A 25,349-nucleotide genomic window follows, 5' to 3' on the forward strand; every position below is an offset into this window, starting at 1 on the left:
GGTTCAGATCTTTACTGATCCTCGTAACTTCCACCAGGCAGCTTTTTTACATTTACATTGTTTTACCAACTTGCTAAAACACTGGTTTGCTGTGGGACAGTTATCTATGACTAGTTAATCTGTTGTATGCACTTATTTTCCCTTAGAAAAAAGTTGTTAAAAGCTTTTCTGCTATTGAGATCCTCAGTCTGATCCTACAGTATCTGGATGGCAAGAATTCACGAAGACGTCACAGAGGGGAAAGAACAGAAACTGACCACGAACCAAAGACAAGAGTATGAAAAAGAACCAGGGAGCAGGTAGAGCGGCGTCAGTCATGCAGACAAATTGCATGCGTCACGTTGGATCCAGATGGGCTGTCAAAACTGTCTGATGGCACAGGCAAAGGAAGTGATGACGTGTCAGCTAACATAGAGGTTATTTTGTTCAGACATGAGTACCTGTGTCTCACAGCATGTGTTTAACATTCAGAAACTAGAAGATGCTACCTTATAAAGTGGAGTTATTCAGCTTTGCCTTATTTTCTGTCACTTATCTTGAATATTTACATCAAACATGGACAAAACATAATGTAAATATATCATAAACTAGAGGAAATACTTCTGAATCTGAGTTCCTGCCAATACAGATACTGTACACCATATCAATCAATGCATAAACAAAGCCACATTAGGGTTAGTCAGTGTGGGCCTCTTTAATGACACAGCAGATAGTTCTGAGGGGTCTGTGAGCCCTTCCCCCCCATGTACCACCAAGTTTCTGTATCGTTATATAATCTTTAAGCTCCATACTGGCCAGATGTCATTAAAATGAAGTACTTTTTAGTTTGTTTTTTACTGAAGTCTTTAATTAATCTTAAGCTGACTTTGTGACATCACCTAAACCTCAGCAATGCCTTTACAGGTCCCTCTGTGATTGAGAGAGATTTTTTTTTTTTTAACAAATTGTAAAAGTGTCTTGTAACATTAATTGCGACTTTTTTGCCCCTTTGATATGAATTTCCATTCATTTGGCAAACATAATGGATAGCTGTGAATGTTTTTACCATCGCAAGCTTTGATTTTATTGTAATTTTCCACTTCGAATGACTACATTGTGATGTTTGCACTGAATCGTGGATAACAGACCCAGATTAATAGGATTTACTGCTGCAGAAGCCTCAAGGCAGACACTTAATACCTAGCATGAACGCACGAGATGATTCAGGTTAACCCCTTTTTGCATGAAATTGATTAAAAACTATAGTTGATGGTTTTCAATGTGTCATAAATATGGGAAACAGAACAAGAAACAAATGGAGCCTAAAAAAAACAAAAACAAAAACAAAAAAAAACAAGGATACACCTCCCCGGACCGTCACTTACCCACTGCCAAACGGGTCATGCTGGATGATGGTCTCATCTATGGTCTCTGCAGACTCTTTCACATCTGTCACACATGCTCAGTGTGAATTTGCTGTCTGCGATGAGATCAGGGTGCCAATAACAGAGCTGCCAGTTCTGTGTGTTCTCAGGCTGACGCCAACTGAACAGCGGTGTGCTAGCACAGGTCTGACTGAAGGACATCAGGTCTGCGTGTCACCTCATGGTGTCTAACAGTTTGGCCAAAACATGCTGAAGGAGCCCACTGGAGGTCAGGTACCAGTCATGCTGCTGGGTTAAGGTCCTTCATCAGCTCTTTTCCCGTGTAACAGCCCATAAATGTGCCACCCTGGAGGAGCTGGACTATGTGCAACCTAAATGGACTGTAGGCATGATGCAAACCCACCAGCCACAAGGACAAAAAAAACAAAAAAAAAAACAAAAGAGCTAGAGTCAGGAGGGACGAGGAGCGATCATCAAGCTGTGGTCACCTGTTAAACCATGACCTCCATGGAGGTAGTCTCATTTCCTCTCCAGCGCACCTGTAGTCACGTCCATTTGCACTAAAGGAGCTGAAACAGGCTCGCAGTGGTTTCTGCTCCAAACTGGACAGGCTGGCATCCCTTTGTTATGCTTTAACCGACTTTACTTAATCTGATCAAAGTTTGAGTAGTAAAAATAATCATTTTAAATTCAGAATCTTTAATATGAAAGTTTATTCAACATATAAAACATCTGAAAACATTTCATGTCAATAAAAGTCACAAATGCTGTTCAACATAATAAAATGAGTGGAAACTAAATTTGTCTTTGAATGAATAATGCCCATGTGGGTATACATGCAAACATTTCAGCAACAAATCTTCATGATAAAATCCAAAAATGAAGTGTAGTCAATCGCCCCCCTCCCCCCTGCTGGATTTTTAATTTAAAAAAAAAAGAAAAAAAAAAAAGCTGGTGCATATTTTCCAAATAAATTCTAAGCAGAAAAACATTTTGTAATTATTGCATTTTCTCTCCACCTCAACACCAGCTCTGCTTTTTGGTGTAAACTACACTTTCCCCAATTACACAGAAAACTGTCAGAAATCATCGACCTATAAAATAAAGGGTTACGACAGAGTTGATGTATAGCTTTGACCGCATCTCCTCTGCAGTTAGCTTTTTACTCTCGTAAAACCAAAACAAGACAGATTCCCCTTCACCATCATTGTGCAAATACAGCAGTGAAATAGCTTTTACTGTTACACGAATTAAAGCTGGTTCTGTTTAAGGCACAAATACAAGTACAAAAAAAAACTGCAGTCAGGAGAGTGAGAATTTACATGCTACATGATTGCAACCAGGTGCATTGTATGGTTAAATGTTCTCAGTAATCCACACATGCTCTCTTCCTACGCTGAGCTGAGAAATCCATGAATTCCTCCTCTGAACTTTGAGTCAGAGCGCCCTCTGCTGGCCACACTTCTACTGTGCAGGTGAGAATCACACACACACACCACCTCCTCTCGCTGGTGCTGCTCGTCACAGTGAAAGTCTGACTGCTCATGGCAGCCGCAGCATGGATCCGAATCAAAGTGCACGTCATCAACATGGTCCCCAAAGCGCTAAAAAGTCTGTCTAACGCGGCTAATTAAACCGTCTCCGGTGGGGCCGCTGCTCGTTAATTAAAATTTAAAAAAAAAAAAGCTACAGTCTGGAGCCGCACGATGTGGAGAATGTGTTTAAAACCAAAGGGAGGAGGAGCAGAGAGTATGCTTTTCGCCCGTCTTCCCTCGAGTCCTCGTCCCACAGCCTGATAAATTCATCACACTGCAGTGAGAGATTTTCTTTGACAACCTGAGTGGGGAGTTTGGGTGGTGGTGATGCAGCTGGGCAGAGGTGAGGTGAAGGAGCTGTGGGTTTATAGTGCTACGCAGACGCAGGGGTGTTTGAGGCACACTGGCAGGATGCCCTTGTTGATTTGATGAAACTCGACCAACTGCAGGAGGTCAATAAAGAGCGTGTCGCCGTCGTCCATGGTGTAGTACTTCCTGCCGCCGTTCTCAAACTGCAAACACGAAGATGATCAAAATTAGGGCGCGTCATACGCACAGAAGGCTTCTCCTTTTAAGCAGAGACTGAATGAAGGGAACTCACTGGGATCACCAGGTAGTGTTTGGTCTTCAGCTGATAGCACAGCGACAGGACGAAGCACTGAGCGTGCTGTTGGCTGTCACGAATCAGGAACATCCTGCAAAAAGCAGCTCGAGTTAAAACTGCGAGAGAAATGCACGACAGACAATCCTTCAGCCTGTGGGATCACTGGTAGAGCTACACAGAGGACATGCTTTATGTCAACTTGGCCAGTAAACCCAAATATATGATCTTCAGTACATCACTGAAACCTTCCTCTATTAAATCTGACAGGGTGGATGCTGTAGAGTATTTTAGTACACTGCACAAAAGCACCATGAGAGGCGACCTCTACAGGTTAAAGATTGCAACTGCAAGAAGTAAACTTTGTTCATGTTTAAAAAAACCCACAAAGCTGTATTGAGCAAGTAAATCAGGTCGCCCAGCAAATATGGTGAAACATTCATGGGAGCTGAGCTGTAACAAAACATGGTAGCAGCATGCAAGCCTTCCAGTGAGCCATCGAGCACCAATGAGGCTTTGTGGACTACTTAGGAATTGTAAGTAAAGATGGTAACGCTTCGCACAGGAACCCTTTCAGCTCAGTGATGAGCAGAAAGTGTCAGTGGTTCCCTCTGAGAATAACAAAAGGGAGAAATAAGGGCATCACCATGTTCCCTCTGAGGTTGGGTTGTGGTGGCAGCAGGCTAAGTAGAGCAGTGGGCCTTTCCAGTTCCTTCTAGGTGACCTAACCCAGTCCGGATGAGACAGATAATCTGTCCCCATCTGTGTGTTTGGCTAACATTAATAGCAGTAGCACAACCTCAGTTTTACATTCGCATGCTAAATACTCTCCATACACAACTACTTGAATACAAACGATCAGTCCACAAGACACTCTTACAGATGTGATGCCTTTATCACTCACCCGTCCACCAGCCCCTGCTTCTCTATCAGTCTCTGTGCTTCTTTTCTGGAAACACCACCATGAAACCACAGCTGGGTCTTGTGGATGGCTAATAAGAAAATAAAAATTAATAAAATTAATAAAATTAAAAAAAACCCAAAAAACACAACCACCCCCAGACAACGACCCACATCTCCACTCATGTGAACTTACAGGAAGGGCTCACAGCAGAGTTCAGGTTAGGCAGACTGCACCTCAGGGCCTCTCGCCTCTGTGGCAGAGAAGGAAAAACAAGCAAGAGAAACCAGTTGAAACATCAGTCACCTCGCCTCCCAAAACAAAACACAGTAATCTCAGGCTGGGTGGTGAGTTAGCTGTAGTCTAGGTTTATCACATCAAGCTAAGAGCAAACGCCGATCAAACACAGGGAATCTAAATTTCTGTGGAAGAGAAAATCATGAAGAATTGAAGGTCTACATCTGTACCAGATATTTGTTGTGAAAAGAATTTATTCCCTTTTAGAGATCTGTATAAATATGCATGTTTTTATTAAATGTGGAAATAAAGCCTGCACCATCTCTGCTTGGATGCCTGACATCTCTCTCTCTCCGACAGCAGTGGCTGTCAGGCTTCAGTTGCTGATTTAGTGACTTTTCCCCTCCAAAGAGCGCCTAGTGAAAAATCTATGGACGGTGCAGAGAAGGATTTGCTCTCCTGCCGCAGGCACACCTCACTCTGACTGCTGTTTACGGCGAGCAGCACCCACTCACTGTGGAACGGGGAAAAAATAAAAAAAAATTAAATAAATAAGACATCTTGTGGTGTCTAAATTCCTCCGTCAGCAACCAATTTAGATTTTTCCATTAATTTTCCCATTGGTCCCATCTCACATGTACCAATTTGCATCGATGTACACAAAGTGAATATTTTTCACTTTTAAAAAAAATAAATATCGTGAAAAAGTCCACATTTGGATGCCGGAGGTTTGACGCTGCCATGGATCATTTCACCACTCATGTTTATTTATTAGCCCATTAGTTATTTTAATGGTGTTGTCATCTGTTAGGATTAGACAATAAAATCTACTGTTAGGTTTAAATAGTAAAACTTCTCAGCAAGGCAATAAAAACTTTTTATGATTCTAGTTTGAATATAATGGTCTGACATTTTTTCCCTTGGTTGCCACAGCGACGGGTGAACGGTTAAGAGTGTCCACAACATGTAGTTTGTGCTGCAGACATTTCAAGCATTCTGGGCTGAATGTAAACAAAACAAGACAATTATTGATGTTATTTTGTGACCATTCACTGTTCGCCATGAGGTCGAGCTGAAACCACATTACATAAGCATCCTCACCAGGTTTCCTTTTAAAGCCTTTACAGCAAGTTTGATGGATGCTCAGATTAAAGACGTTTCACAAGTTTCACACAGGGATTATCTGGACATGCTGAGTGAAACCCGAGCTGTGATTCAGAGGCCGCTCGAAGCACATCTCTGTAGGATGTCAGAGAGTAGATATTCCAAATATGTTCATTCCTCCCGGCTGCTGCTCAAACCTTGTGTTTGTAAAGGGGAAGTTTACAATTAAGAAAAATAAAGTATGCCAAGTTAATCAGCAGTCACCGTTTGCTGTGCAGCAGTGGAAATGCTGACAACCATCACTGGAATATTTTAAAGCAAGCTCTGAAGCCTCAGAGGGGGAGGTGGGGGGGTTACTTTCATCTGAGAGCGCTAAAATAATTTTGTTTCTATATATAAAACCGTACAAGTGTCCTTTTAAAATTTCTGCTTCAGTGATGTTATTAAAAGCTGTGCTTTACACGGGGTCATAACGTTGCATATAAAGCTAACAGGGATTTTATGACTCTTCCAATCAGCTCTGGAGTCTCGGCCAACTCGCCGTCAGTGTCACAGGCCGGAGCTGTTCTGGATCAGCCTCACTGCTCTCAGGTAGCACACGTCAGCTGCAAACCCGTGAGTACAATCACTGGACACTATCCAACCAGGACCAAACTGTACTAACGTGCTGGAAAGGTGCTCCATTAATAGTTTCTTTAAATTAAAAATGGGGGTCTGGCCCTGCATCAGCACCTCCCTCCATCCTTACCCTCCATGCAAGCCCCTCCTCCCGCTCTGCACTCTGGGCTTCCATCGGGTTCTGGATGACCCTCCCGCCAGCCTTCCCAGAGAAGTCCATGGCCACCAGGCTAGCCTCCGACTTTGACTGCCCACACAGATAAAGAGCATGAACATGAGAGGACGATCCAAAGAGGCTCAAACTCTGTGCATCGTGTGTGAGGAGCTCACTTTGCCATCTGCTAATTTGGATCCTTCCACTTTTTGTGGAGCTGCTTTGGACATCTCATAGTTACGCTGAAGCTGCTTCCCGTACTGACAGCACACAAGATGGTTGTAAGTACACATGGAAAATAAAATGATAAACAAGGCGTTTCTTGCATAAATATGGACAATACCTTGAACAATCTGAAGGCGGACGTCCAACAAGTTCGTGTCTGCTCGTTCTCAGCACACAGGATCTTCAGGTCCTGAACACGGATGGGATTTTTGGAAGGCTGTGCAAACACAAGTGAAAAGGTATATTTAATGGAGGTGCACAGAAACATGAAAGAAACTGCCAAAACTTAGAATAAAACAGAAATAAATGTCTCAATATGAGAGACTGGGCCCCACACACACACAATCTTTTATTTTCCATGGCAAACAAAAAGATCGCCGTTCGATTCAGTGTAAATCTAACAAATCAAAACATGCAGTGCTACCAGCAGCCATAAGAAGCTGCTATTGGCTGACTGATGAGTTGAGCTGCTGTGAGACTCATTGCATGGTCGTCCACTGTGAGATGGAGGATTCCTCCAACCAGAACCTGCAGCAGGAGAGCCAGTGCTCCATTTTCGCAAACCCTAGTCCAAGATGGTGGCGCCCGCGTACATCCAGCTCAATGACAAGAAAGCCAATATTTGCACCACAACTCCGTGTCAAACTATATTTAGTATCATTAATAAATTTAGACAATGTAGCTGCTCCACATGCACATCATGCTGCAGCTTGTAGCGATTTTTGGGTGTCATTTAATTTTCCTTTCAGGATATCAGGAACTGGACTCCTGACCATCTCAATCCAGCCTCCAGGCCAAATTTTCCCCATGTGTGTTTTCAATTCAGCGGCTAATCTGCAGTAAAGAAAACAGGAATGATGCCACATCTCAGCAAAGGAGTTCTGATTTTGTGCGTGCAGGTTCACCGTCATGGCTTCAGAGCCATCATTAATCCACCCGTTTCCTTCTTCGTGTGACAAGTGAAAGTGATCTTTATTGACTCAATGAGCCACAAAGACTACACAGGCAAGAGGAATGCTAAATTGAAGAGGTGACTGAACAAACATGAAAAGAAAAAAAAAAAGAAAAAAAAAAAAGCTCACCTTAATGCAGAAGGTGAAGTCTGTCGGCGCTCCGTATAGTTTACGGCTGTTCACCACAGTGTAGACGTTCAGATCGCCCAGATCAGCCACATACTGCAGGTGACGAGGCTCCTGCACGAAGACACACACAGAACCTCGATTTACTCAAACTAGAGGTCATGTAGTTACTGTGACTAAAGTCTGTGACTGTGCTGGACCTGCTGACCTTGGACGAGCCCTTGCTGGAGCTGTAGAGTCCCGAGCGGCGCAGGAAGAAATAGACCTTCTTCCAGGCCTTTCGACTTGGTTCTTTAACATGCAGGAAACCCTGGATCTCCGGACAGGTCCCAGACTTGAGCAGGTTCTGATGAGTAAACACGACTCATTACTACAGCATTACTGCAGGAACCTCAAATCAGATACTTCCATACTTTGAAAGCACTTCAGCACTCAGAGACTCCAAGTACTCAGATGATTTAGGCACGAGTAAATGTGCATTTTGAAAGCATCTCTCTCATATTTTGTTTTAAATAGTTTTAAGAGCAGAGTCAAGGACAATGCTTTTCAGATTAAAAAATATATATATAAAATTCTAGTGTTTTCCTCACAGTGAGGATTACGGCTTTTTAATCCAGCACAGGTATCAAATCAGAACTTGGCTTTGACTCTCCGCCAGCACTACGGTACTGATACTTCATAACTGGAGAAAGCCAGATCAGTGCCGAGTGTAGAGCACAGCCAGCCAAGACTGGCAGAATTTTCAAAGCGTTGCAGGTCAGACGACACATTGCAATTTTTTCTAAAGTTCAAACGCAGAGCCCCAAATCTTTAAACTTTATACAGATTTTCTGTGAGTTAAATCTCTTAGAAACCCAGAGAGTCTGATTTGTTGGTTCTTTTGAGTTAATGAAAAAAGAAAAAAAAAAAAAGTCTTGAAATGTGAATTTCAATGTGATTAAAACAATTTAACCAGTCGTTTGGTTTTTCCATGCATCAGTAAGAGTTTGTTTTTTTTTATTAAAACTTAATTAAAAACAAATACTGGCTTTTTACTTTTTAGTAATATTCATGCTGGACCCATTTCTTTTTTTTGCTGTACCCCATCATTCTGATTGAACCTTTGTAAATACACGTTTCATTTTACATTGTCAATTATAATCTTAAGACGTTTTGGTTTCGCAGTGTAAACCACTGAGCAGCAACATTAAACATCATTAAGCTCTGAGCTGACAGATCTAGCAGTGCTTTCAGCGAGCCGTTGTGATTGAGCTTCTGATTTCAGGACTGTTTACCTTAATGAGCTCTGATGACGTCATACCCTTGTTGACATCAGCGCTGTCGGAGATCATGGACTCTGGGAAGAAGAGCTGTGAGAAGAAGCAGAGGACTGTCATTATACCCCTGAAACGATCAGACACTCATTTACATGACAAAGAAGCTTCTTCTCCTCCTGTGACTTCATCATCCAACCAATCAGTGAGCGGGGAACACGACAAACTACACAAAGATAAATATACACCACACCTTCCACCAATCATGATCCTTTGGTTCAAGACGTGGAGAGAAAAAAAAAAAAAAAAAAAAAATGTAATAAAATGAGAGGTGATCAGAAAAAGCCCGAGGTAAATTTCCAGTCGTGTGCACAAAGAAATCAAACTGGTGCCAAACTGGCACTTTCAAAGTGCCCAGAGGGAGACGGCTGCTGTGGTTTTGTTAGCTTAAAACATGCAGGTTTCTGCACGTTCATCAACTTAAATTTAACACTAACGCAGACGGTTAATACCCAGTGTGCCCGGAGCGTGAAGATTTGATGGAAAACCAACGAGGAAACATTAAACTCTTATTATTGGCATTAAAATCTCGTTCATATAAAGGAATAACTGCACTCGCAGGACTTGCATAACTGCTATAAAAGATAATTATGCATAAACAAAATTAAAACCCACAAAAGAAATTTCATCATCAGATTTAAAAAAAAAAAACAAAAAAAAAAAACTGTTGAAACCATCCAACAGTCTGCAAAGTGAAGCATTTATGTTGTAATGTGACCAAGCAAAGATTAAATAAAGAACATTTACTCTGCAGCTTTTGTTTTCAGTGCTGTAGCCACAAATGTGGCTGGATGGGTAATTCCAGCACCAGAGGAAAGAAAATAACACCCATTGTCTGACAGGTGCTAACGTGCAGAAACGTTTTACACAATCCCAGAAAGGCAAAGTGTCTGCTGGAGTCACTGGACTGTGTTACCGACTGATTTCAGTGCAGCATTGAGCAAATGCAGCATTTACAACGTGGGAAAATCCCCACAAACAGTGTTCAGCTCAACACTTCACAGATCCAGAAAGATGGGCCAGATGTGCTGCAGAGGTGGACCAACATCTGACTTGGTCAACACCCGGTGTGCACCCTCTGCTCAAAAGCTCTTGCGATCAGACTCAAGACACCAACAGAGAGCTGCAGGAGCAAAACGCCAACCTACGTCAACTGATGGAAAATAACACGAGGCTAAGAGGACAAAGAGAAAAGCTAATAAAGTTTACATAAATTATTTTAAAATCTGATCTTAAAATATCCCCGAGTATATCCAGGGTTTGAACTTAAAATGCACTTCTGGATCTGTAAAATCTACCATGATGAGATGCAGATGTGACAGGACAGCAAAAAGAAAACTACCAAAACAAAGACAAAAGCAGAGATTGCAGATATTAAAATCTATGGTAAGAAGAGGAAAATGCATAACCTGCAATTACACTCACAACTACATGCTACGCATTTAAGGAGGAACTCCAGCCAACTGTACTATGAAATATGAATTTCAAGCCCTGTATATGTATAATAGGAGCAGTTACACCAATTATTTGACATGTACTGAAGAGGAGAGGACAGTTTCCCCAGTCTGCATCCCTGACAGCTCCCCCCTCTCTGTGAGAGGACAGTGTGGTCCAGCAGTGCTTTGGCTTTAAGAAATGTGCAACTGCAAGTTAATCAGAGGAAACTGGCATTCATATTTAACCACATTCAGCTTGAGCGCATGGATGCTAGCGTTAGCCACACCATGCAAACTAATGTGACATAATTTAGCAACACTTCAGAGAACGCAGTATTTCCTTACTTTCACTAACATCATCTTTAACTGTGCTTCACAATTTCTGTTGCTTTATGCAACTGTGCAAGTTTAAGGCCTAAATGTATGATCTTATTCACTGCTGAGCCTTCTGGAGGCAGTGTGGGCACACGTTAGAGAGCTGTGGGACGGGACTGTTTTCAGTGCGTTTCAAGTGTCGTTTCTGTTTAACAGCACAGGTGACAGCACAGAGTCGATGTAATGAAATATCTGAGGCATTAAGTCAGTGTGTCTGCACCAGCACGCAACCTGACAATCAAGCCACCATGACGTCAGGCCTTAACATCCACTGCACCGACTTGTTTAATAAAGACGCTGAAAATACCTCTGCTCAGAGTCTGCTGTTATGCAAGAAGGAAAAAGGGTTATTCATCTTAGAGTTCTCTTTAGATTTGCATTGTCACATGGTTTTAAACAAACGGCTAGCTGCATACCATCGGCTTCCTGAAGAACTCGTACTTGGCGTAGTTCTTGCAGAACATAAACCTCGTGTCACCCTTCAGAGACCAGGTCGCCTGAACCTCCAACACAACCTCGTGGTCCTCCAGACACCTCTCTGTGGAGACAGGATGAGGTATGAGAAATTTCGACATACCGCAGTTAAAAGGTTCGTTCACCGCGTCGTCTTACCCAGACCGAGGGTGGGATGGACTTCGAGGAGGGCCCAGTTTTCCTGGTCGCTGCAGTGAGCCGTCTGCACCAACATGTGGCATGCCTCCCTGGCTGTGGCTCCTGGAGAAACCCACACCGACCTGCTGTGGCTGTCCTCTCCATACACCTTAATCGCCTGAACCACACACACACACACACACACACACACACACACACACACACAAAATTACCAAAAACATCATGTTTTATCCAATACTTCACACATAATGAAGTCAGCTGATGCTAATATTAATCTTTGTTAAAACAAAATTAGAAACAAAATCTGACTTCATATGATAATATGAAGTCAGATTTAGTTTATAATTTCCCAGCCTTGCATAACAGAATTGCAGAGACGCCTTCTGTTTTCTGCATTTAGATATTAGCTTTTTAACTTAAAGAAATAAATTACATTTATGAGGGCAGTAATAGGCATTACCTAGGACAGTCAAGAGAGATGCTGCTGGCAGGCCTGGGCACGCTCTCATTGTGAGCTACTGACAGCCAATAAATCTCCCAAGAGACTTAATTTTATAGTTTGAAGTTTCAGACACAGGTTGCAGCTTTTTTTTTTTATTTTATTTTTTATTAGTAGCCAAGTGAGAATTAAAAACTATGAGAAAGTGCACTTTTTACAGGCAACCATGAATATTTGACATAACCTGACGGCTCAGATGGAGCAACGAACGAAACGCTGATTTACTGACAAACTTAAAATCTGTGCTCACAGCTGAACTGTATGATTTGTAGAAGAGCCTCAGTAAGTGTGAGACCCTGACCCATCCCTGTGTTTACGTCCTTGTGCCACATACAGACACCGCTATCATTTCCCCTGCACTTTAAAAATGAAAAAGAAAAAAAACAAAAACAAACCAGACCTCATTGATAAGCACGTTCTTATTTAACAGCAGAACAGATGTGATTAAAGCCCATCAGCTCAGATTCCTGAGCATCCATCCTCGGATGTGTCTTGTAGTGGGATCCGTCTTCGCTCCCACCCTCTACATTCACGTTAAGCCACCTGAACTTAACCGCGATAGGTCACCGAGTTAAGGGAGGAGCAGAAGAATGCTCCGTTTTAAGAATTCAGTGTGAGACTCAGCTTTGAGGTTCATATTACCTCCAATTACACACTTGCCGTACCACCTAGTGACAATTATCACAACCACATCAGGCAATAAATAAACTATAATAACCAGATGAGGAAAATAGATCAGTGTTGGATTTGGAATGAGCCAATGAAAACTGCTTTTTAAAAGCAGCATTTAGGATCCTGGAGAGAGACTGCAGATGCTCTGCTCGTATCACCACTGAGGTGCTAGACGCTACGTGCACAGTATGATATCAAGCTCACTGCTGGCACCACTGGCTATACCTGTGGAACAACTGTAGTGCGAGGTAAAAACAGCACTGAGACGCAAACAAGTGCGCTACACGGGTCTTGCAGCTGGTTTTGGCACCGTTTCAACATCAGCGCATTCGAGAGAAGCAGCCAAGATCCTGCCAACTGTTGTGCAACGTCAGACAGCCACAATGTATTTAATAAGCCTTGACACTTAAATTGAAGGACTTTTAAATTCTTCCTAATTTTAGTGTGATATGAGCGAGGCTTGTTTTATTCTTCATCTTGTTTGCATCTTAACTTTGAGCATCTACACCGCAGGCTTCAGACCCAATCCTCTCCCATCTTCATCTTCTTCTGCACACGCTGAAGTAAACAGACCGATGAAGCAGTCGTGTCCATGCACTCCCGATGCTGCTGAGGTGAACTGAGTGCAGGTTATTCACCGGTCAGGATGAGACAGAGCGCTGCTGTCTGACACTGTCTGGATCTCGCAGCACGCTTTCAAGCAAAAGACAACGAACCTGCCCGACCAGAAACCCCTGAAACCTGCGCCTGTCAATCAATTAAGTCCAGACTGGTTGGGCGAGTGACTGCGTCAGACATAATAAATAATAGGTACCCATTGACCAAGTGGGATTATGGGGGAGGAAAATTCTTTTAGCTGAAATCCCCACAGGTCAGCATCCAGTCAGTCCACGGACTATTCACTCGGCTCATTTGAAAAAGATAAATACATATGTTTCCGTATTTAAGACACAAAGCTCATGATTTTATCTTTTAATCCAAAAGGAACTGGTTTCACTGGTTTACTACAAACACCTTTACACTCATGCACATGTGCGCTAATGGAAAGCAAAGAGTGAAGACTATCCTCTATGCTAGTCATTCATAACCTCCAGATCGCCACAGCCCATTTGGAAAGCTGAAAATCTTCTGCAGCCCACACGCAGCTGACTCACGACTCTGTTCACGAGCTTTTGTGTTTCCAGATTCATTTCAATCTCATCCCTCGTTTGTTTCTTTTCAGGTTAATGCTCCATTAACGACTTTGCATCCTGCGCTGGTTTAGTTTTTCCTGCTACTGATGGGATCAAAAACAGGTCAGGATGCATTATTTTTAATCAAGATTACTAAATTAAAACTTTTTAAATTAATTGTTTGATGGCTCAATGTTACCTGTGCATTTGAGTTGATCATTTCATTTTCAGAATTTTTGGAAACCAAAATGGTAAATTAAATTAAAACCCAATTAATCAGCTTGTGCAAAGATCCTCTGCTTTTTGTGCCAGCACCAGATGTTTAACCAGCTGCAGGGAGTCAGAAATTTACCATGGTCCAACATGGATACATCCCGGCTCAGAGACGGTGTGTTGGAGGAACAGAGTTCAGGTTTCTTTGCAGGACAGTCAAGTTCTTCCACAGCAAAGTGGAAAAAGGATTTATTATTTATGGAAGTGCTTTTGGCCATTCCTTGTGTCTGCATGACTAAACTCCTGTGCACAAATTGTGGCCTCAAAGCTGGACTCACACTCTCTCGCTCAGCTTCTTGATCTGGATGAACTCACCATTCTGTGATTTTACAGATGGCAGCAAAGATCAGCTTTAGTTTCAGTATTTTATCGCTGTGTGTGGAGCTGCTGGTGATGGATGGGAGCAGCTGAAAAGATTGTTTTCTTCCCCTTTAAGCTTGCTGAGCAGGTGGTGTGACAAAAAGACTTTCACTGGGTTTTTGATTGTGATACGCTAATGAAGCGCGTCTGCTGTCGAACCTGAAAATAAATTTTTCACTCCACCTGGGTTCACCGTCCCAGTCATGGCGCCTCTGTGCTGCTGGCCATGTGTAAAAGAAGGCAGGCTGCAGCTTCATCTTAAAGCCCACGCAGAGTCACACTCAGTTTCACTAACCTCAAACGATTCATTTAAAGAGAAGGAAGTCTACTGACTATTGGGACACTGATTTTGTTGAACCCTGGAAAGACCTGAAGACTGCCTCAGGGGAACAAAAAGTTAAGTCACGCCGAGTGCATTTCAGCTCACGCAGACGTCACTCAAATCGAGGGTGACAAAAGGTAAGAGCATCGATATTTTCTGGTGGAATATTCAGAAAAAAAGTGAAGTAATAAATCCAGTCCACAGCTGGCTCGCGCAACACGCTGACATGCTGATGTAACTGCAGACATGTTTACTCTGGCAGTGTTTGTGATTCAAAATAAGTCCATGCAGGCATGGCAACATAGCTCTGCTGTCAGTCACAATCAGACAGGTAAAGGCTCCGTGTTCTGATAGCACCTGTCAGCCAAGCAGGTGTGATGGAATTCACTCAGTAGAAGCTCTGATTAGCCCAAACAAACACTTTCTAAAAGTACAATAAATCCCATGAAAATAAAAGACCTAAACCAACAGAGTGTTTCTCCATGTCGTACTTTCTAACTCCTCTAGCCTGACTCTGGCACTCAGCCGCAAGTGAAACTGAAATTACAACCTAATGTAGAAAGAGAAAAAAAAAAAAAAAAAAAAAAAACAGGAGGATCCACTGGGGACAGCTTTCAAAGGTGGATTAATGATAATTTGCCTGCAGAATTGTAAAACGTATTCTTTTAAAAGGCATGACTGAAAGTCTGAAATGAGGTTTGAATTCAGGGAAACTGAAAATGGGGAATGAAAGGATTAAACATGCAGTGGTCACTTTAACAAAATAGTCAAAATAAAGAGACTTTAGAGCTATTAAAACACAAAAAGAATACTTACTACTGGAAACATTTAAAGGGTTACCTTGGATCTCTGAATTAGCTGATTAGGAAGGACACTTACATGTTTGTCACTCGACTGTGGTGGAAATGAACTGATGAGCACCGGAGATTTGGAAAGCTCAGGGAACGGGTTTGGTATGGACGGGACAGAGGAAGAGAACGACTCCACGCCCTTCGCCCTGAAACATTCAGACAGAAAGAACACAACGACATCAAAATGAGGCAAACTCAGAAAAACTGACAAATAAGCTCATTGTGCAGTTAAATGATAAGCCTGGTAATGTTCTATATTTATCTTGATGATAAAAAAAATAATCTACTGTAACAAGCATGATGCAGACACAATGAAGCCGATTATATTCATATCTATTGGTGCTGAGAATTGAGACAAATGAATCCCAACAACAAGTCTCACGTGTTTGAGACAGAAGTTGACGTAGCTAACTGCAGCGTGCACATAAACTCAACAACATGACAGGTCGCCCCTGCAGGCCTGCACTCATATTGCACGTTGATCAGACATTGAGAGGTCAGGTAAGGTACCAAGACAACATTCATTAGCAGCCAGTCATCGGTATCTGGTGATGAGCAGCTCGAGATCCTAGCTGGGTCTCCCTTTAGTCTGAGATTACAGGTGGTTTGCAATACCAAGCAGGATTTGAGACTTAGTGAGGTTTAAGCCTGGGTTTTCATGGGTGCTCACTAATTACCACATATATCACCATGGTAACTTACACTGCAGACCTACCTGCTAAAGAACAGGTTGTCTATAAAAGCCTCATCTCATGATCAATCGGGAAAAAAATGGTGTCATAGTTCCTGGAATATTCCTCTCACCCAGATGTGCAGACTAAGATGATAACTGTTCAAAACCATGATAAACCTAAAACAGGGCGCCTCAGCCTTGCACCTGAATTTCTATAAAAACTTGCCAGGTCTAGTCACAGCTCAGCTAAAACTTGTAAGCAACACATCAATTAAATCGAATATTAAACCATGAATGTAGTCTGGATTTCTTCCCAGGTTTCATGGGAATCATCCCCGTCACCCTATTAAGTCTCAGCTGACACAGCTGGATTTTTTCCTTTAGTTTTAAAGTCACATAAATATTTATGCGCCACTTTTCCAAGTGCACTCCTCACATAGTGCTGCATTTGCTGTGAGATTTCCAGCTGTATAACATGCCTTTACCTCTTCTGCTCATGCAGAGTGAAGAGGGGAGGAGACAGGTCAGATAATTTACAGCTGGAGGGAAAGTGAAAGAGAGGCAGACAGATGCTGTTATCTAATACTGTTTTAGCTGTTGGGCTGATATCAGCCCACTCATGGACACTAATAAAGCTAAATGATTCATAATCGTGTGTGTGTGTGTGTGTGTGGGGGGGGGGGGGGACGGGACTGCAGCAGTGGGAGAGCCTATATTCTTTCTCCCACTGCTGGAAAGAGGAACCGGTCTCCTCTTCCTGATCTTGCCTAACGTGGAACACCTATTCATTTTACTGCGCTGACACCGAGGTGATGACATCTCTGCATCATGAGAACGTCGCTCTCTTTGTCTTAGCTCATCCATCAAGCCGTGATAAAGAACCCCAGCAAAGAAAAGAAGTCAAACAGCACCTGTGTGACATCTACCCACTGACAGCTCGCAGTATTTATTACATCTTTAAGCCTGGGAGGAACAGAAACTCACTTCTTTAAACATCAGATGACTCTTGAGTCACTGACTTGAGTCAACATCCACCTCCTTCTTCATGAGTTTAATGATTCATGTCCATGGTGTGTGTATTGAGCAGTCACCGTGACTAATGTGTGTGCTGGTCGTACCTGTTTGAGGTAATCAGGATGGGTTGGGAGCGGCGGATGGATGGCGAGTCTGATACCAGAGGAGCCAGAGTGAGAGTAGAGCTGCCCAACAGCGTCTCGGACGATTCCTCCTTCGTCTCTGAGCCCTCAAACACTTCTGACCATGAACCTGCCACCTCCATCATGTTACCTGAGGGCAAAGGTGAAGGTCAGCCCTTAGTCACAGGCTGCTCGAGAGCTCAGGTTTATTATTATAGCCGATGTCGTCCTTGTTGCAATGACCTTGCTGGTGAAATCCACATGCAAAATACTGCTGACCTTTACTCAGACAGAGGGAGTGTTCCAAGTGCTAAATGTATACTTAAAGCTTAATCAGCCAGCTGTACGTCACAAATGTGAGATTAAGCATAACAACATTTGTGCTGCATTATTGGAGCGATATTAATAGAAACAGTAAACACTTCCTGCTGATTCCAGATTTTCCATCCATTTATTTTTGACTACCCAAATCAGGGTCATGGTTGGGCTGGAGCCAGCTGTCATACGGCATTCGCACCTACAGCCAGTTTAGGATTAAACCATCATGGATGTTTTTGGACAAACTTTACATTATTTTGTATATATCCAGTATTTTTCATTAGCTATTGTTTCAGGATTATGTTCTATATTGATGGTTTAGTCAAAACATATTGACTAGATACAATTTCAAGCCCATTTTCTGTGTTACTTATGTTGGCCTTTTCTAAAAGTTTAAGCCTGTAGGGTAACAATCTCTTGTATCTGCCTCATTTTCATTCATTTCACCAAAACTACTTTCATAAGTTTTTCAAAATAAAAGACAGATATTATGCCACTGCCATTCAGAGGTACTACCTACTTTATTAGGAACACCTGTTCATCGCCTCACTAACACAGACAACAGCAGAAGTTCAAACCGAGCATCAGAATGGGGAAGGAATGGGGGGAGAGGAGGGAGAGACGCAATTTAAGGGAAGTGAGTTTGAATGTCGGAGATGATCTGAGATTTTTCCCCACATAGCCTTTATAATTTACAGATTATGATCTGAAAGGGAGAAAATGTTCAATAAGCAACGGTTCTCTTGGTTACATGATCAGTGCTCAGGTAGGCTGTGGGCTTTAGACAGCGACAGGACTACGAAGTGTTCAGAGCACCGCGAGTCACCACATGTCAGTGAACACGTCACAGACGAGCAGCTGGTCCAAAAATTATCTCCACACTTCAGTTAAATATAATTTCTTTGTTTTGAATTAAAATCTTCAATATAACATGAAGATAATAAGTGCAGAAAAATAATACTGCTTCACTTCCTAATAACAAGTACTGAAATGTGTATGCCTGCACTGAGATATCACCAAATAAAATTTTTTTTTTTTTTTTTTTTTTTTTTAAAAAACCACACAACCTCACACGTTATCATTTATAATCTCAGGGAATACTTAAGCTTCTCTCTTCTCTTTAATTCATGACAGTAATATTAGAAAGGAGGTTTAGTTTTTAACCATATGTTGACAAACTACTGCACATAGAGGTTTGTTTTTCAGATCTGCTGCTGATCTCCGGAAGCTCTTTTTGTCACCATGTTTGTGCAAATTGGCGATAAACAAAATACCTCTCATAACATGACAACAATTACACGCATTAGCATACAATACTACTAGAACAACAGCTCGGTTGAGTCATGTTTGTCTTTCTGAAAATAAACCTGTGTGGCAGACAGCCCGAGATAAATGTGAACCTGATTTTCCACAAACACCTACTGCTGCGGCACACCGTCTGAATATGAAAACAGATTTCCTTATAGGTCGCTGAACATTTCCGTAAACACCCACACCGTGCTGCAACAGAGAGCACTGATTTGGTTTGTATCAAATAAAAGAAAGCATGAAGTTTTAGTGTCGTTTTGTTTGTTTTTTAAATCATTTGCATTTTCAGGACGGGGTCTGTCTGTGTGGAGTTCACATGTTCTCCCCGTGTCTGCGTGAATTCTCTCCGGCTTCCTCACACAGTCCAGAGACATGCAGTTACTGGGGATAGGTTAATTGGTAACTAAATTGCCCATAGATGTGAATGGTTGTCTGTGTGCGTGTGTTAGCCCTGCAACAGACTGGCGACCTGTCCAGGGTGTACCCTGCCTGTCGCTCTAAGACAGCTGGGATAGGCTCCAGGCTCCAGCCCCCCCGCACCCATGAAAAGGATCAGCAGAAGAGGATTGATGGCATTTGCATTTTTTCCTGGAGCTGAACCATTTTAAACAAAAACAGTTTAACATTCTCTCAAAGATCTCTTCTCAAACTAGTACTGATTGCCACTAATAATTGAAGTACCCGCTCGGATACTTTAGGATTTTATCAAATACAAACCTCTTAAAAATCATTTTTAATCATTTATAAGCAAATTCTAGAAAAAAAATACAAGTCAAGCTTATATAAAAACAGAGTTACAGGTTCATAAAAGCTGGAAAAGCAGGGTTAATACAGTTTTACTATCATTGTATTTACTTTGAGTTCACCGCTAACAAGGGTTTCTTTCTTTTTTTTTTAAGTTTCATATTTAGCTGGTGGAGAGGCGCTAGCCATGTGATAGACATCTTACACAGACATGTCTATCTTCTAAGACATTTGTTTATTCTGAAACACTAAAAACATTTCCTCCATACTTCTTCCAAGATTTATGTTGAACCATCAGATACAACTTTCTGTTGCTCCGTCTAATCTAGTTTATTTTTATTTTAGTGAACCGATCTTTTCTCCTTAAATGATAATCTGCCAGAGCACATTCAGTCACATCAGGCAACATCTCACTTTAATAATTCCGCATCAGTTTGCCAACGGGTCCAAAAAGTGTCGTGCAAAAAGCCGTCTGCAGCAAACCGACCAGACAAATATACCTGTGACGCTTCTCCTAAACACTTTTCCTTGATCATGATGAAAAAAAAAGTCATGAGATCAAGGAAAGGTGAGAAGGATAACTCCTAAAGACGTGAGGAAACAAAAACAAAAAAGAAAAGAATCTTTCTGCGCTTGCATGTTGCTGACGTCAAACTAAAATCCAGGAGGTGAATCTTCGATACTTTACCCACGGAGTTTTTACTGGCTTTCCTGAGCCACTGGTGAAAAATACCACTTCACTGCCAGAGCTGTAATTTCAAATAAATAGAAATGATGATCGAGAGCAGCTCCTGCCTTCATTTAAGCTTTCTGTGCCTGAAGTTCAATTAATTCATGCAACACTTAAATTCAGGTTAAAACTAATACTAATTTTTAAGGTTGAAACCATATCAGTGGGTCACAGCATGAAAGGGAAGCGAAACCAAACAAAACTGCAAATTAACATTTGCATGATCTGTGTCACTGATCACTGTAAGAAAGCGAACATATGTACTATTGGATGGCATCAGCTCTTTTCCTTGCATTAAGGAGGATCCAGTATATCCTCTGCTAAAGGACGCAACAAAGGAAGCATTGCAGTACCTTACAATTTTATCCCAAAATAAGATTTCACTATTACTTCCACCATCACAGCTCTCATACACACCGTCTCTAGTTTGAAGCAGCCTAGAAGTCTCCCCTGCTCTCACTGCGAGGTTCACTGTGGTTCAGAGTTTTGCTTCATGACATTTCAAGCAAACCACCATCAATTGTACCATCGGCAGTAAACCTGCTCCACCACCTCGCTGCTGTCAGTTTTACACCTCAGATTTGATCTGAATTTTATCACGCTCCTGTCATTTATCAGATTTCTCATTTTAAAATTATGCCAAGCTGCCAATTAAAGGCCTTCGAAACAAGGTTTGTTTCCAATTTGAAAACTTGACTCGTCACTTTTGACACGCATTTTTTATGATTCATATTCGAACAATTAGACATTGTCCTCTCTCAGAAAAGCCCTGAATGTCTACGCTGTACAGACACAATGAACCCAGAGCACACTGACTGGGTTTATTGTCTCCTTGTTATTGCCATGCAGATCGCGTAGCAGGTGACGAGCTGTGCTGCCAGTCTGCAGGTTTTTTAAAAAACACCATCCTTACATCAGAGCCGGGGTATCCGAACATTGCCTTTATTCTCAAAACAGGCAGATCAATAACACTGCCCTGTTCAAACACAGACACCCAGTGTGCAGCGGTTAGTGGTGCAAAATCTCCCCAGTTTGAAAGAGCCATGTGTGAACAGGTGTACACGCGTTTAAAGAAGAAAAGCACCGGTGGACCTCAAAGCAGCTGAATGAAATCTGCAACTTCAAGTCAAGGGCTGCCAACACTATTCATCTGCTTGAAATGGCGTGTGTGCACGCGAAAAATCCCCATCACTACAAATAAAGTACCACAAACCCGAGTTACACATTAAAATATCAAAGTATTCATTTCAGACTGCAAAAGAAACAAACCCTCACCGAGTCACGTCTGATTGACTTCACTGTTAAGAAAGGGCCTTCTCACAATACAGCAGAGCAGTTTAACTGTATCAGCTGCAGACTGATTACTACTAAAATAACAGTTTAAATCTGGCTAATTTTCATAATTCATTCATTTGGCAACAATTTTCTGGGGTCTTTAAAATATCTAACAGATAAAAGTCTCAAACCTCTGAAGCTCATTAGTTTAATATATCTGATTTTGTATCATTCCTTATTAATAAGGGGCAAATCATCCCATTTTATTAGCGAAGTAGTGACCCTGTTTCTCCATAATCAAATTTCCCTCGAATAAATGCTTCACCAGTGGCAAAATTATTCATTTCACAGTTTAAGACTTGACTTTTAAGGGTTTTGTTTTTTTTGCCACATTTAGGTCTACCTCAGATGTGATTGATCATTTATCATTGACACACATTGCAATATACTCGTTCTACTATGAAATCTCTCACTTGTAATGATTTAACTTGTGAAAATGACATTTTATTGATTGATTTATTAGGATAAATAAGTCCAACTTCCTTTACAACTACTAAAAGTCGGAATGAATTATAATCCAACAGTACAGTTTACAGTAGGCCAATGATAAGGCTCCTCTTGTAGATGCAGTACCTGAAACATGCCGACACATGGAGGGAAAACACTTATCACTGATTGGCAGTGTAGGCGTTTATCCGCCAACTAAGAAACACTGTTTCATAATTTCCCATTAAAGCTTCGACCTTATGTTAAGAAATGTGACACATTTATCTGTAGGCGTCAGTGAAACTGCCAGCAAACGTAACACCTGTGAGGTACAGATGTAGCGCTAGAACTTAATACTAAAATTAAGAAAAGTGTCTTAAACGTGTTTATTTTGTCCAATTCATTCAGTTATTTAGTTGAAACCAGGCCAATGATAAAGTCGGCCACGTTCGGCTAAACCCATCCCTAGATGTAATCTTTTATTGGCGAAATCACAGTGCGCTCAAGGGAAGGAATTCATTTCACAAGTCACACTCAAACCCTTAAAGCTTATCCCGGGGAATGTTTGGGTCAGCTCACAGCCTCTTATCACATCTGTAAATGAAAAGAGAGCCAGCTGTACAAACTGACAGCAGCAATTAAGTCCCAAATCACAGCTAACACAGGTGAGGCGTAAGCGCCGTCACAGAACTCCATAGTCAAACTGTGGGATAATCGCCCACGTGCTTTCCTATAACATCAGTCCAATTGAACACAGCTGTATTTCATTAAGACAAAAACAGTGATCAATTCGGTCAAGTTCGGTTGACTACACGAGTCATTTTAACATTATTTGGGAAATATTTGTTTGTTAGGTAAATAAACTGATTTCTCAAGTCCACCTTAAAGCCTTCAAGCATGGACTCAGGAATCTTTGAGTTCTCTCGACACATCGCGCTTCTTACCGCATCTGCAAACAATAAATAACGAGCTGTGCACCCTGGAAGCCCCAATAAGGCCCGAACTCAAGCCGACACAGGTGAGTTCTAGGCACGGCGCCAAAACTCTTTAATGAAACCACGAAAAAAAAATGGTACAAGTGTCTTTACAAAGTGTCCGTCTAATTAAACACATACGTAATTAGTTTAAATTGAGCCAACGGCCAATTCGGCCGAGTTCGGCTGACACCTTGACTTAAGATAAAGCTTCATACGTGCTACAAAACCAGCCTGCACCTGTTCTGACAACCAGTTACCATCTTTGAAGACTTACCTGTAAACTCCGTCTGTTAGGTTGGCGGGTTTCAGCTGTCAACCATACTGTTAATATCCTACTCTGATGCTGAGCTTCGCGTTTTTCTAACCCACGGCAGCCAAACAGAAAGCCGATAACTGCGTATGTGTGCTAAAGAGGTGAGAGGGGGAGGAGCCAGTGCGTCAGGTGTGCACGGTGGCCCCTCCCCCTCCCTCGCCGAGGCCCTTGCTGCCGTTTACGGATTAAAAAAAAAACAGTTTAAACATGTCTGTACCTTCCGGGTTCATGTACTCTTGTGCCATTTTTATTTCTCCTGGAAAATACCAAGACACTTACATAAAGCAGAGAGTACAGAATCAAACCTGAACACAGAATATTCTGAGCCAGTAAAGCAGGGTGGACTCAGGTAAAAGGAAAGAATTTGAGGAGAAATCTCTTTTGATGGGTAGTTTTACCCATGATTCATAGATCAAATGGTCATTTTGCATCCAGAGCCTCTTGTTTTACTATAGTTTTACTTATTTCACACGTCCCTTGGGAGTGTCTCTGCAGTTTTTCCACGTCTAGTTTTACTTCCTTTATGCATCTTTCCCGTACCCTGTCACTTTGTGGTTATTTGTGCCTCTGTGCATCCCAGTTGTGAGGTCTCATTTTTTTATTTTAAGTATTTTGTATCTGTTTTGAGAATTTTCCATCTCTATGGAGATGTTTTGTATCATCTCTGCATTTTTATATCGTTTTAAATCACTTTGCATCAGTTTTGTTATTATTTTCTCTCTTTCTGTCTCATTGTGATATTTTTATCCTCGTGTCACTTTGTGATCATTTGGGCCTTTTTGTCTGCTCTGCCTTACTTTGTGTCTGCTTTTTGCATCTCTCTGCTCATTTTGCATGCAGTTGTGTAACCCAGGTTTTGTTGCTTTGCATTACTTTAGTTATTCTGCACCTTTTTTGGCTCGTTTATAGCTCTATGCAGTTTTTTGTGTCTCTAAGTAGCTCTTTGTAGCACTATAGTTAGCTTGGATAATTTTGTGGTCACTTTTGAGTGTCGTTGTGTTTGCATTGCATCTGTTTATCTGTAGCTATTTTGCATCTTTTTGCATTAATTGTATGCCAGAAAAGTCTCTTTAATCTTCTTAGAGCAGAGGCCCAACTAGAAGAGCAAGAAAACGTGGCCTTCTTTGTCCACGCGGGAACCAGAAATCTTTGCTGGTTTAATATTAAAAGTCACTGATTGGCTGCCTTTACTGTTTAAAGCAGGGGTCCCCAATCCCAGTCCACGAGGGCCAGTGTCCCTGCAGGTTTTAGATCTCACACCTGAATCACATGATTAGTTCATTACCAGGCCTCTGGAGAACTTCAAGACATGTTGAGAAGGCAATTTATCAATTTAAATCAGCTGTGATGGATCAAGGACACATCTAAAATCTGCAGGGACACCGGCCCTCATGGACTGGGATTGGGGACCCCTGGTTTAAAGGTTCCATCCAACTTCATCCAGCAGTTTCAGGATTGATTTATTTTCATTTACTGCATATACAAGGCTTTTATATTTTAAAGTAGTATTTTTGCTTCATTTATCAAAGTTGAACTTTTTAAAAAAATATATATGAATAAATTATCTCACAATTTAGTCAAGAAAATAACTGGCTAGAAAAAAAAAACAGATTTGGGCACTTTAGTTTTTATTATTTTGATATTTTAACATCTGAAATTTAATAGTGAATAAAAATGAACAATCTG

General features: G+C 41.6%; 1 protein-coding gene across 1 annotated transcript; it reads right to left on the bottom strand.

The window, feature by feature from the left end:
- Positions 1-2,060: 2,060 nt before the first annotated feature.
- Positions 2,061-23,780, bottom strand: grb7 (growth factor receptor bound protein 7). Its single transcript, XM_026177949.2, has 15 exons — positions 23,625-23,780; positions 17,495-17,663; positions 15,732-15,849; positions 11,555-11,711; positions 11,359-11,480; positions 9,093-9,167; positions 8,027-8,164; positions 7,822-7,932; positions 6,858-6,956; positions 6,691-6,774; positions 6,491-6,607; positions 4,597-4,654; positions 4,405-4,492; positions 3,501-3,594; positions 2,061-3,411 (listed from the first exon to the last, which is right to left on the bottom strand). Exons 2-15 carry the CDS (start codon positions 17,656-17,658, stop codon positions 3,265-3,267), a joined length of 1,572 nt encoding a protein of 523 aa, XP_026033734.1. The 5' UTR covers positions 17,659-17,663; positions 23,625-23,780; the 3' UTR covers positions 2,061-3,264.
- Between the last annotated feature and the right edge of the window lie 1,569 nt (positions 23,781-25,349).

The sequence above is a fragment of the Astatotilapia calliptera genome, chromosome 8 (genome assembly GCF_964374335.1).
Source record: "Astatotilapia calliptera chromosome 8, fAstCal68.1, whole genome shotgun sequence".
In the NCBI taxonomy this organism is placed as follows: Eukaryota; Metazoa; Chordata; class Actinopteri; order Cichliformes; family Cichlidae; genus Astatotilapia; species Astatotilapia calliptera.